The sequence below is a fragment of the Paramisgurnus dabryanus genome, chromosome 20 (genome assembly GCF_030506205.2).
Source record: "Paramisgurnus dabryanus chromosome 20, PD_genome_1.1, whole genome shotgun sequence".
NCBI classification, from domain to species: Eukaryota; Metazoa; Chordata; class Actinopteri; order Cypriniformes; family Cobitidae; genus Paramisgurnus; species Paramisgurnus dabryanus.
The window spans coordinates 2,891,482-2,904,813 of NC_133356.1; the positions used below are offsets into that span (position 1 = coordinate 2,891,482).

Genomic DNA, 13,332 nt, shown 5'->3' on the forward strand with positions numbered 1-13,332 from the left:
TGTGCGCACGTGAAACTTTTGCGTGCGCACATGAAACTATTGCTTTCACGTGCGCACGGTATAGCTTCACGTGCGCACGAGAAACTAAACTTTATTTTAATTTTTCTCCATGTCCCCGTAGGGGCTCCGTATAAATATTGCATTTTTGCGAATTAATTTTGTTAGATATCAGATTCAGAACAATTATCAAAACATACACAGAATTTAAAATTAGTAAATATTTTTTTGCTTCAGTTTTTTTATAAATTGGGTAAGCGCAATCTAGTGGATAATCACAGTTTTACAGACTAACATAAAAACGCATTTTTTTTCATGCAAATGTTTTCTCCTTTTGAAGAGATAACTCGTCAATGGCTGAGAAAGAGTTAAAGAGTCCCATCATCACACGTCAAGACATTCTGAAAACCATTAATTATTTAACCATTCAGCTGTAGAGGTCTCAAAACATTTGTATATGAACAAACACAATATAGTCATTTTTAATTTGGTAGTTGCTGCAATATTATGCTTTAAATGATTTCAGAGTCTCATGAGTCGGCCATCTTGGTTTGGCTAATGTTGTGTAAGCTCGGGGGCTAACAGCGATGTTGTTTTGTCTGTTACAAGATCCAACATAAGCCTAGACAGGATAAATATGTGGTGTTGCAATAATCTCTGTTGTCAGACACACTTAGCAATGTTATGAAAGTTTCAGTTCAAGGGTACGGCATGTTATTGATGATCTAAAGAAGATGTTGACCCGTTCAATATCTGTGACTCGTTCAGAAATAATCAGTCGACCACACACAGAGGTTCTCATAAATGTGAAACTTCTGTCATCATTTACTCACTCACGATGTTATAACCTATTGATTTCTGTCTAGTATGGAGAACATTTCTCAGGAATGTCAATGCTGCTTTCTTACTTACAATGAAATTGGAGAGGAAATAGGATCCACAAATATTACAAAAAGCACCATACGAACAGAACAAGAAAAAATGATATACAAAAAGTATACAAAATGTAATGGGTTTGATTTTTCAGGTAACAGAAATAAATGAATAAATAAGGTAATGCACACCTTTGCTTTAGATAAACCGGTGAAACCGTCATTAGCAGTTATGTGTCTGAAACCATCGAATGTAGCATCTATGTACAGATATATCTATGGTCCGAGTTGTGCGATTGAGTAGAAGCGGGGGCTAATTTCAATATTCAAATCTATGGTCCAAATTGTGTGATTGAGTAGAAAAAAGTGACAGAAAAAAATCAATGTGCTTTATCCTCTTTGAATGATGCATTCTTGTTTGAGCGCTTATAGCTACATGGTAAATGCCAAACACATCTCAGTCAGTGGGTTGATATTTAGTCAATATTCAGACCTCCCAACCTGAGTTATTCTTCCATCTGGAAGAGATGCTATCAGCACCCATTTCAACCCCATTCTCTTCAAGTGAGAGCTCTGCATGTGTTTTCAACCCCATCAATAGTTTATCAGGATTGTCCATCTACAGACTCTGAATAGCCAGAGATAGCTGAATAAAGCCAGAAGATAAATTATATATTTGAAATTGGCTACGATTCGAATCCTGCTTTTACATCACTGCAAAACCATCAGATACCTTATCGGTTTTTGATTGTGTGCAGTACAAATAGAGATCTACATCGATATAAAACACTCACATTTTTAAAGGTTCTTCACAGTTATGCCATAGAAGAACCATTTTTGGTCAAAGATTCTTATAAAATAATTATTAAATAACTTTTATCCACTACAAGGAAGCTTTTGTAAACAGGCAGGTTCTTCGGATGTTAAAGGTTTTATGTAACTATTCAGCCAACAATGGTTCATCTAAGGCATTGTGAAGCACCTTATATTTAAGAAAGTAGAACCAGACCATTTATTTAGGAGTGTGCGAATCTGAAATTAATGGCATATTAAAAAACACGGACAAAAACAATGATAAAAGGCACAGCAGTGTACAGAAATGTTAAAAATTCATGAAAATAAAATACAGAAAATTTCGGTAGAATTTATGATTAGATTGTCTGTCAAAAAAAAAAAAATGTTTAAACACTTTTACTCACTCCCCGTCATCCTTTTTAATTGTGATTTTCACAAAAGTTTCATAAAATGCATTCCAGGAATTTTTTCTTCTATAAATGAAGAGTTTCGTTGTAAGAGGAGATAAATCCGTTTTTAACATTTTTGTCAAAACATGTTTATTATTATGTTATCATGTAATTATTTAGTTTTATGGTGCTGTCTAGCTGTATTTTTAAGTTATGAAGGTTTAAATCAGAACAAACCAACTGCAGTTGAATTGATATTAATTAGAATACACAACCAAAAAACGAGATTTCTGAAAAATTAAAAAAACGGAGTTATCTCGTTTTGCAAAACTCTTCAAATATGAACATACAAATATATCAAATCAAATAACAGACACTCTGCTTTCACACAAACAAACAAACAAAACGGGAAAAAATGTTCCTCCTGTCTTTTGTTCTCTTTTTATAAACTCTTCTTTAAAAAATACAAAATTTTGAGCAAAAAGCTGAAATAATTGTATTTTTGTTAAGGAATTTTGTTAGAGATCAGATTCAGAGCGATTATTAAAACATACACAGAGTTTAAAATTCATTAGATTCATTTTTGCTTCAGTTTTTTTTATAAATTGTGTAAGACCGCCATCTAGTGGATATTAGCATAATTGCAGATTAGTGTAAAAACTTGTCAGGAAACGTCATTGGCAGGGAAATGTTTTCTCTTAATTGACGACATAACTCTCCAATGGCGGGGAAAAATTTATTGTGAAATGATCTTCCAAACTAAATTTGAGGATAAACACTTGACCCAAAGTTACTTAAAGGTCCCGTTTTTCCTGTGTTTTCGAAGCTTTGATTGTGTTTATTTACCAGTATTGACCGTTTGACTGTAAATTATCCAACATATTACACAGCTACTTGCCAAATGTGAATGGACAGGTACATGAAATTTTAATATGAATTGAAATGATCTAAGATATTCTACAAAGGCTAAGACCCAGAAAATGAGCACAGCTGTAGTTTGTAAGAGTCAAAGGTCAATTATACAACATTGATTCTGATTGGTACGGAAAATCAAAACCTCCACAGTAAAGAATGATTTTCATTAAAACCATTAACAAATGATATTACATCTCCATATACCTCATACATTTGGTACAGTTTTGTGATTTGGCACATGTGACTTTTTAGAAATGTTGTAGCATTCCTCATTTGTAAGTCACTTTGGGAAAAAGTTGGTAAATGCAAATGAAAACCAAATGTCATTTCAACATGAATTACTTTGAGTGCTTTAATTCTTCAAGAGTACAGAAGCGAAGGTTTGGAAATGTCTCACCGCGACCAAACATCACAAGCGGTTCAAGGACTTTCCAAAAACATTTATTTTTCAAGCATTTATGGTAAAGTTACATCATTCTTGCAGCTTGTCACTTTATAATACAAATGGACACAAAAATTAACCTGAAAAAACTTTGATCAGAGAATCATTCAGCGTATATCTGGATATCGCTCATCTCCATAACGAAGAGCACCTGGATAAACGGGTACATCAGTGATGTGACACTGAACCATGAGCATTCCCTTCAATCTCACTAGCCAATCCTAGCACAGCGCTCGGTTTCAACTTCGACCCAGCCTTAGGAATCTAATGTTGCATTCAAAGACAACAAACACTCAGTGACCTTACATCTCTGAGACTATTTGCTTTCCTCTCCAAGATTTCATCTGACTTAAGTTTGTATTTTCTCTTCACATTTCTTCCTCTCTATCTCTCTCTTTATCTTTTGGACTTGTCCAACTATCTGAAATATGTCTCCCGAATCACAAGCAGAGACAAAGATCTCACAGCCTCAGGTAAGCTGTCTGAGATATAGACACACTTCTTTCCAAATGACCTAACATGTCAGTTACCTGATGTTTTCATGTGTTTGGTTTGAAGGGTTACTTAGCACTGATTTAACATTTAAACCCCTCCGCTTATGAATGTGCATTTTTATCCTTTATGTGAAAATAGTAATAGAAAAAATGAAAACCAAAAGAGAAAAACTTCTTGACTTTATTTTACAGATGGATCTCATTTACAATGAATATGGACATACTAAAATGTCAAATTAAACAATGACATTAAGCAGCTCATATAATTTGAAGGATCATTCAAGGATCTTAAATACTGACATCACTATACCTGTTGCAAATACTAGTATTGTTTTCACAAGTATATATTGTGTTTTGCATGCTGGTTCCCAAACCCATGTAAAACCAGTAAATCAGACCAGCCAAACCAGACTATCTAACCTTTATTGCTTAAAAAAAAAAAAAAAATATGGACACCAAATGTACCAGCAATTATATAATCACCCATTTATTGATATTCTGAACTTAGCCTTTCCTTACATCTGGTCTGGATGCAACTACAGGTATTATTGAAATGATAAATTTTCCTGAAGCAGTCGCCACATTTTGGCTAAACCACAGTATGGTTTATCTTATTTATAAAATAGTTTAATAAAATACAGAGAATGCACACATCATGAAAGATCTAACACTTTCATCACAGGCCATACTCTTTCAATAAGGTTGATCTGTGGATAAAAGCAGGTGCATTTTTAATATACATTATCATTTACTGAATCACTCATTAATTAATAAAGGCTTAATAACCTTTGGCCAATATTCTGCATAGTGATCAGTATTATGCTCAATACAGGGTGTAATATGACAAAATTGCAATTGTATTTTAATTAACAAAAATAAATATCAACATGTTCAGTATGTAAGGTGGAAAGACAAAGCCATTTTTCTTGTATATTTGGCTATTCACAAAAAGCATGAGCCAGAATGAAAGTTTTTGGGATCAATCATTACTTGTAAAATGAACTTAAAGGCGGGGTGCATGATCTCTGAAAGCCTATGTTGATATTTGAAATCACCTAAACAAACACGCCTCTACCGTAATAGAATCTGCACCTTCTTTTGATAGACCCGCCCCACACATACGCAACCCAGGCAACGATGTTGGTTAGTAGACACGCCCCTTACTGCTGATTGGCTACAAGTGGGTTTTGGTACTCGGCCCGACTCCCTTTTCCAACGCGTTTCTCAAAAATCATCCACCCCGCCTTTAATTGATTTATTAACTGCCAGGATCATTCAACATGTAACACTATAAAGTGTAGATATAGTGTTAGTTACATCTGTGGGTGTACAGCCGTGTAATTTTAACACCTGGTGGCCGGTTGCATAAACTTCAAAGACTAGTCTTAAAACCCTTTAACTGTCACCATTATTTGGTCTAGAAGCAAAAGTCAATTTAAATATTTTTATTAAATAAAAATTATGCAATACAGTATTGATTTTATATTAAAAACCCATAAAATTGAAAATGTTTTACTCCCAAAATGGCCATAAATCTAAATTACTTATCCTAAAATCACAAACAATAAGGTTTTTGTACTCTTTTAGTGGTTTTACCAACTAATGTGTCAACGGTTTGCTGCATACTCCTGTCACAAATTAATAAATTACTGTCACTGCATCATTTTTAATGAAAAATGTTTCTTAGAGCTTTCCAGTGATATATAGTCTGTCAAAATGTTTGAAGATTTATAATGGGATATAAATTATGAATATATAATAATTCATGTGTATTCCTACAAGGTGAGTGCCTTCCAGAATATTTTCTTTAAATCTATACACATATAATATTTCAAATGAAAGAACAGACCCTCTATTTTTAAACAACAAAATGTTCATCCTATTTTTATTTGTTCTCTTTTATCACCTCTCATATATGGGTAGGCTTCTTTAAAAATACCAAATTTCAAGCAAAAAGCTGAGACAATTCAATTTATGTGAAGGACTTTTGTTAAAGATCAGATTTAGAGCGATTATAAAAACATACACAGAGTTTAACTGTTTTTGGATCAGTGGATGCTTTACTGTTTTATAAGTTGTGTAAGAGCACCACCTAGTGGATAATAGCATAATTGAAGAGATAACTCATCAATGGTGGGGAAAGAGTTAAGACACAGTCTTAACTTTATAGCTATATGTTTATGCACCCGTCCACAGTGATTTTGGACTGCTTTTTTATATTTTGCCATGGTGTAAAACATACAGCATTTCTATTGTAGTGTAAATCATGCCAAGTTGTTAAGCTCTTAAGATCTTAAAGAGTAACTAAACCCTAAACCAACTTTTTTATAGTTAATAATCTGTAAGAATAGGTCTTTATTTGTGTTGTTTATTGATTTTAGTAATTTTTTTGACATTTGGGTATAAAGTGTTTCAATGCTACAATATATTGTGTAAAAACCTCTAAGTGCTGCCCTCTTCAGGTTGAACGGTGGCTACTGCAGTTTAATTTTCCTATTGAATGTTGCGGTACCGCGTGACGTATGTGGTACGACCCTACGCAAGCAAATTGAAGCTCACCACACCCTTGTTACGATCTCACCACACACTTGGTACGAGCTCAGTTCGTCCCCTATATCTCCGTTGGGGTCCGCCCACTTTTCTTGCATTTTTCAAATATTGCCAGTGGGTGGAGTGAGGGTCTGAACAGGGGTTTAGTTACGCTTTAAGATGTCACGTTCTTATTTTTGCTATAAAAAAACAAACAAATGAAAAACACAGTTGGTTTCCATAATTTTCAATGATCCTTCTCATTAGGTTTTTATTACTGTAACCTTTTAATGTAAAATGAGAAATAATATAAAACTATGTTTTTTTTCTCATTATAATCAGCTTATAAGGCAGTGTAACAAATGTGACCATAATGAATCTTTCATTATTAATGTCAACATATAATATATTATTTTTTGCATTATGGTAATAAGAATGTGCCAATTGTCATGAAAATCTTACATTGCAAAAACCTCCAAATGGTCTCAAAAAACATTTTTTATAATTGCATGAAACATGAATATGTTTCTGAGAAATGTTATGAGGTTAGCCACTATACTTTTTTAACATGATAAAGAGGAAAACTTTTACTTTACTGGCTTAACCTGTCAATCATTCATGCCAAAAACATGCACTGATCCTGCCAGCAGCCAGTCACAACTGAGGGTCAAAATTATACCGTACGAACGTATCATTCAGCGCTTAAGAAATGTAACCTTGCGTGAAACAGATGGCCGGGACATAATGCTCTCCTGAAAAACCTGCAAACACGCCGCTTCCTGGCGAGATGCGATATGAGTTTGAATGCACTAGAACTGGATTGAACCCGTGACCGTTTGTTTACATGCCCGTGACACGCTGAGAGAAGGCCTTTTATGAAGATCATACCAATTACAATCTTATCCCGAATCACGCTTGACGAATATGATGAAAAACAGGACTGTTTTTGATCAGAGCCTTTTCTCATTACAGCTGGAACGAGAAGTCTTGTTTTTTTTCCAACAAACAGGGATCTTTTGAGGCTCCCAACTGGAAAGCTAAGCATTATTTCTACAAGTCTGTTATTGATCATGATTCAAATGAGATATTGCAGAAACAACAGGAAAGTGAATTGTCCGTAGAGAGTTTGTTTTACAACCGTCTCCAAATACTCTCGGTGTGATAGGATCTCAGAGAAAAAGAGAACAAGCAGGGTGACGGATGTCAGGAGCAGAGAGACTCGGACCTTCATGCCCACAAGCATGCAGTGAAGATGAGTACAGATAGTACAAGAGGACAAGAAGACCAAAGTTTGAAGGATGAAGATCTGTTTTCTCCAAAATAAGCCACCTGAGCTGCAGGGAGAAAACAGAGAAAAGAAAGCAAACTAATCACTGTTTTAAACTGGAGACCAGTGCAAAGGTCACTAGGTTTAATTCCCAATTAACACACACACACACACTGATAAAATCTATAGCATGCAATGCACTGCAAGTCACTTTGGATAAAAGTCTTTTTTTGTTGAAGACTTCTGCTCAGATTTGATTCAGAAAGACGATCGTGTAACAGCACCGTATAACAGTGACATTTCTGTCAATAGCAGGAAAGCGTTGTCGCAGACATAATCGAAATTCCCATTAATTAAAGGGAAAGAGTTAACATGCATTTTCTTTTCGATCTACAATAAATGTGTACGGTATCAAGTGAATTCAGCTACAGACAGCAGACCACCAGTGGCGCCCCCAGGATTGTTTTCATGGGGGGGCACAAAGGGGCCAGTACAAATCTTAGGGTGGCACAATAAAAAAAAATTTTATGCCTGAATCTAATGGTCAACAGTTTTCCCATTGCTTTTAATGCTACTTGTATAGTTGTTCTTATTTATTACTAGTATATGATTTACTAGAGACAAATACAAATAATTTAAAGATCAGATGGTGGAATAGTATTAATCTATCAAAGATGAGTATCGACCGATCATCGTTTGATTTGTGTATTTAAAATACATTATTTTATTACAATGAGTTATATCCAGTGTTATCCAGTTAACATACTGTAATTAAAGTGACATACTTTAGTCCTTAACACGTTTCTAGTCTTCTATAAAGTTTTCTCGACGTGGGCACCAATCTTACCTCTCTCTCTGTCTCTCTCTGTCTCTCTCTCTCTCTCTCTCTCTCTCTCTCTCTCTTTCTCTCTCTCACACACACACACACACACACATACACATACACACAAAGACGCGTTTGAAGGGAAAAGCGCGTGTTTTCGGCAATTGCGCAGCCCAATTCGCGTCATTGGCATTTCGCATCGCCCCTTGCGAGGACGCGTCTGTCTGATTGCGTCTTTGCATTGACTTTGTATGTAATCTACTCGCGCAAATCGTTGAACTTGCGTTTGGTGAGTATGCCCCATAATGAATGGAAACACATTATTCCCTTCGCGGCACCGCAGGCAGTGAGTGCACATGCACAAGTGCAGCGGGTACACTGGCAAGAGTAGAGCGAGACCTTCAGCCTATGTGCCGGGCACGGGCGTCATGCACCATTTTTTAAGGGGGCACAGTGTGCACAGCTCACAGAAATGTGTGCATACACAGACATCAAACGAAATATTATAGATTCTTCAGTCTTTTCTATGGCACTTACATTTGTAACAAGCTAAGCGCCCCAGCCTTCATGCAAAAACCTCCAAAACAAAAGTGTTGACTAACTTTTATATCAAATACTATTCAATCGGATTATTGACATATTGGCATCATATTTACATCTGAAACGGCATGTTTTGTTTATTTACGTTTTGTTTAATGACTTCTAATTGTGTCATTAATGCATTTTGCAAAACAACTGCATTATCCTATGAAATTAATGTAATTATAAATCCATAAAGTACATAAACAACGAAAATGACATAAGCTATAGCCACGTGATTGATTTTAATGTTCAATAACGATTTGAAACAATATGTTTAGATAAAATTATTAGAGTAACAGACTTTTTTATTAAATGTTACCTCGTATGTGAGCATGTGTGATTCTGCGCCCCCGTGAACTCTGGCGAACTTTGGCGTTGTGCCAAGAAGATAAATCTAGAAATCTCTACTAATATAAAGTCCAGACGGTCACATTTTAAACTATACATTTTCTACACAGAGGAGGTTAACAGCACATTACTGTCCTGGGGTTTGGAAATGTTGTAAGCGTTTCTTAGACGTTTTAATTCCTCAGATAGCCAAATGCAACAGCAAAGCTTGTGAGCGCGCTCCGACGCTGATGACGCCAGAATAAAGAAATTTAACACGATCAAAGCGGCAAAAATGACAAGTGAAAGTGACAATGATGCAGCACAGAATTGATAATATTGCGCATATTAAACAGATTAAAAGACAAGTAACAGATTAATGGATGCTTCTTTGATTTTGAGGTTGCATGCAAAATCCAGTTGGCTCAAAAACCGAGGGTCAGTTTGAATGGGCATGACGTCTCTAGTGCCGGGGTTTAGCCCCGGGTGGCCCCAGCCCAATTTAAACCCTGACAGTGATTATCTAAGTTGAAACAATATGCTCAATATTAATAGAATTAACTGAGTTTTACTTACTAGTTTGTGAGTTTCTTCTGTAATGCATGCAATGGCTGAACAGGAGCGAACAGGACGTCACGTGTACGTCACATGGATGGTAGTGCGGCTGCGCGTAATCGCGGGTAAAGGAGAGGGGAGGGGTTAAGGTTGTATTCTATTTAACACATTATACAAATGTATTTTATTTTTTTACATAGCTTTTAGTGTACATTTTAATGAATACATATTACTACTATTATTTCAATCTAAAAATCTCAAAAAAAAAAATTTTTTTTTTTTTAAATCTCATTCTGTTTGGGGGGGCCACTGGGGGGGCCAGTGACTTTTATGGGGGGGCCGCGGCCCCCCCTGGCCCCCCCTTGGGGGCGCCACTGCAGACCACAACAACGAGACTTTGAAATGTGAGCTTTTCTCAAGGTCTCCTAGTTGCACCAAAACAACAATGGTCCTTAATCATCCGGCTTTAGTTCCAGCTCACCTACACACGCTGTACCCTCATCATTCGGCTCGTATCCCTGGTTGCACCTTTTGTTCGCACGGCACTTGAAGCTCCCGTAGGTGTTTGTGCAGACGGGCCGCTCGTGGGGACACACGGACGGAAACTGCGTGCATTCGTCTCGATCTGAAGAAGGACAGGTTTCATGGGATTAAACGTGAAATGTAACACAGGCATGGGTGAGGGATTCGGAAAATAAACGTAACAGTCATAGTTTGACATTCATATTTATCATATTTGCATTATTCGATGGGTTACCGAATAAACAATTAACATAGGCTATGTTTACACGACAACGCTGTAGTGGAAAAGAGAAAAGGTTTTACTTTGTGTTTATGAAAAAATGCATATACCCATGACAACGCTGTCAAAGAGTTTACATGGATCTGAGAAGACAAGTAAATCCACTGTTGGGCATATGCCAGGCCAGTAGGTGGTGATGTGAAGAAACACTACAAGCCTGCGCACATACGCATTCGTCTACAGAGAGATACAGGTGCGGTAAATACAAAAAATCACAACGACGTTGAAAGTATTAAGCTGGATGAAAAAGTAGGTTTATAACTACAAGTGACCCTGGACTATAAAGCAATAAAATTTGGTAAACTTTGTTTGTCAGTATCTTGAACAGCACAAACACAGTCCTATAGACCAATTTCATGTTTGCAAACAGAGATGACGTTTTTTGTGGGCGGAGCCAAACTGGTTGCAGAAAGTGACTGCTCTGCAGTAGGGTTGTGAAGTGTTTTAGCATTAAACCGTGATTTTTATGGATCCGGTGTTCTGTCGAAGTCTGATTCCCCTATGTTTCCCTTTAGTGCAATGTTTCTTATAGCGTTTTAATCACGTTACGTTTATTTTTTAGATAGATAAAAAGTTTAAATGGCTTGGCTACTGATATGCATGTATGTAATGTATATGTATTGTTCTTTTTTGCTAAATCAATTATTTTTACAGTCTGAATCACTAAAGTACATATAAAAGCAATACTATCATGTATTATATATAATAGCGTTTATGAAATATTTCATAATTTTCCTGTTTTCTATTATTTCTTCCTTATATTTATCTTACGTGTTTGTTCTAAAACTATTATAAAAGTATTATGTTTAAACATACATTAAAAAGGCCTGTTTATATATTAATAACACTTTACATCGTGTGTGTGTGTGTGTGTGTGTGTGTGTGTGTGTGTGTGTGTGTGTGTGCTATATTTATTAAGTATGTAAACATAATAATTTTAGAACAAACAGGAAGAAGACATAAGCTAAGATATAAGAAAATAAAAATAAATAATAGAAAACGAAAAATTATGAAATATAAAAAATGTTTGATATTATTGCTTTTTCAGTATAAAAAAACATTTATTCTGAATAAATTATAATTGTAACGTGATTAAAAACGCTATAAGAAACACATGGAGGGAACAGACTTCGACAGAACACCTGACATCTTCTCTTATTATTTTCTATTCTAATTATTAAAAGATTTCCAGATGATTTCCTCGCTCCATTCTGTGCGTTTAAGGGCTTATTGTAATCATAAACACCTACGTTTATCTTCAAATGATGTCTTCGACGATGGTATTCTATAAAAATGAAAGCCATCTTTTTTGGCATTCTTATTCTGACACTTAACAGCACAACAGGAAATTTTCTAGTGAGTTATCTTGCTCTTTTCACTCGTGTCTAATAGGGCTGTCAAATTTTAATTTGAATTTCGAATATTCGTCGAATGTAAAAAAAAATATGCATATTCGAACGTAAAACTTTGCATTCGAATTTTACCTGTGTCAGGAAGCTCACGCAACGTGATGATGACGTAACTGACGCGGATTGTTATACAGAGCGTTAGCGGCTCAGCCAACTATGCGGAGCAAGCCAGCGTTATTCATTTGAAAAATAGCAAGAAAAGACAGTGGGGATTACGAGTCGGACAGAATACATATTAAAAGGGCTGTGTGATGCTTCTTTGGTTTTTGGAGCATCAACTGGAATTCAATCGCAAAGTGAAACTAGCTGAGATGCATGTCGTCTGCTTCTAAATGCAGTTTTAAAGTTTAAAATAACTTTAACTGATCAACACGAAAGTGCCATAATTCAGCTGCTTGTTTAGCAACATTAAAACCATATGTGCATCTACAGAGTCCACACCGCATATGAGAGAGTTGCACGACGCGGTGGCTTTATTTTTATAACTGACTGGAAACTTGACTTTCACCTGGACATTTGATATGCAAGTTTTTCATCAACATTATCTGCGTGAAATATTAACATGATGATCATCTGCCAACTCGACTGTTTCAGCACGTCCTCTATGTTAATTACGGAGAGTCTGCTTTATTAACGGCTTCACTCTGCGCGTAAGTTAAACATTTCTGTTCTGTACTTTATTACTCGCATATATTTCTACATATTTTCAACCAAGGAACACACAAAATATAATATAAGTTGTTGTGAATAGTGTTTAAGCTTGACAAAATTTAAATGACTAATGATCTTTCCCACTTATTTTGGCTTAAATAAAGATTCATTCGTTTTCATACTTTATTAGAAACACGTACATTTATCTACTTATATATTATTTAAAATGCCCTATATTAATATGCATTGTCTATGCATGGCATTCGTTTTGTACATTTACAGGTGCACAAATATACTGGTTAATTTTGATTTCATTAAGACACCGTTGTGTTCTGTTTTGACTGAGGCTCTGTACATTTTTTTGTAAATTTAATTAATGTATAACACACGCTGGCTGTTGAGGCATTTTGCACTTCCAGATATCTATGTGCACTTTTGTTCCTTTGCATATGAATTTAAGAAATTATGTTTAATTTATTAGTG

At 35.5% G+C, this 13,332-nt stretch overlaps 1 protein-coding gene across 1 annotated transcript in view; it reads right to left on the reverse strand.

Annotated features, from left to right (window-relative positions):
- Positions 1–3,616: 3,616 nt before the first annotated feature.
- The window catches only part of crtac1b (cartilage acidic protein 1b), a 58,393-nt gene continuing 48,677 nt past the window's right edge, over positions 3,617–13,332 (reverse strand). The window contains exons 14-15 of the mRNA XM_065297496.1: positions 10,469–10,612; positions 3,617–7,767 (exon numbers count right to left, since the gene is read on the reverse strand). Of these exons, the coding sequence (XP_065153568.1) occupies positions 7,661–7,767; positions 10,469–10,612 (251 nt within the window). The 3' untranslated portion in view covers positions 3,617–7,660. The remainder of the gene's footprint in view (positions 7,768–10,468; positions 10,613–13,332) is intronic.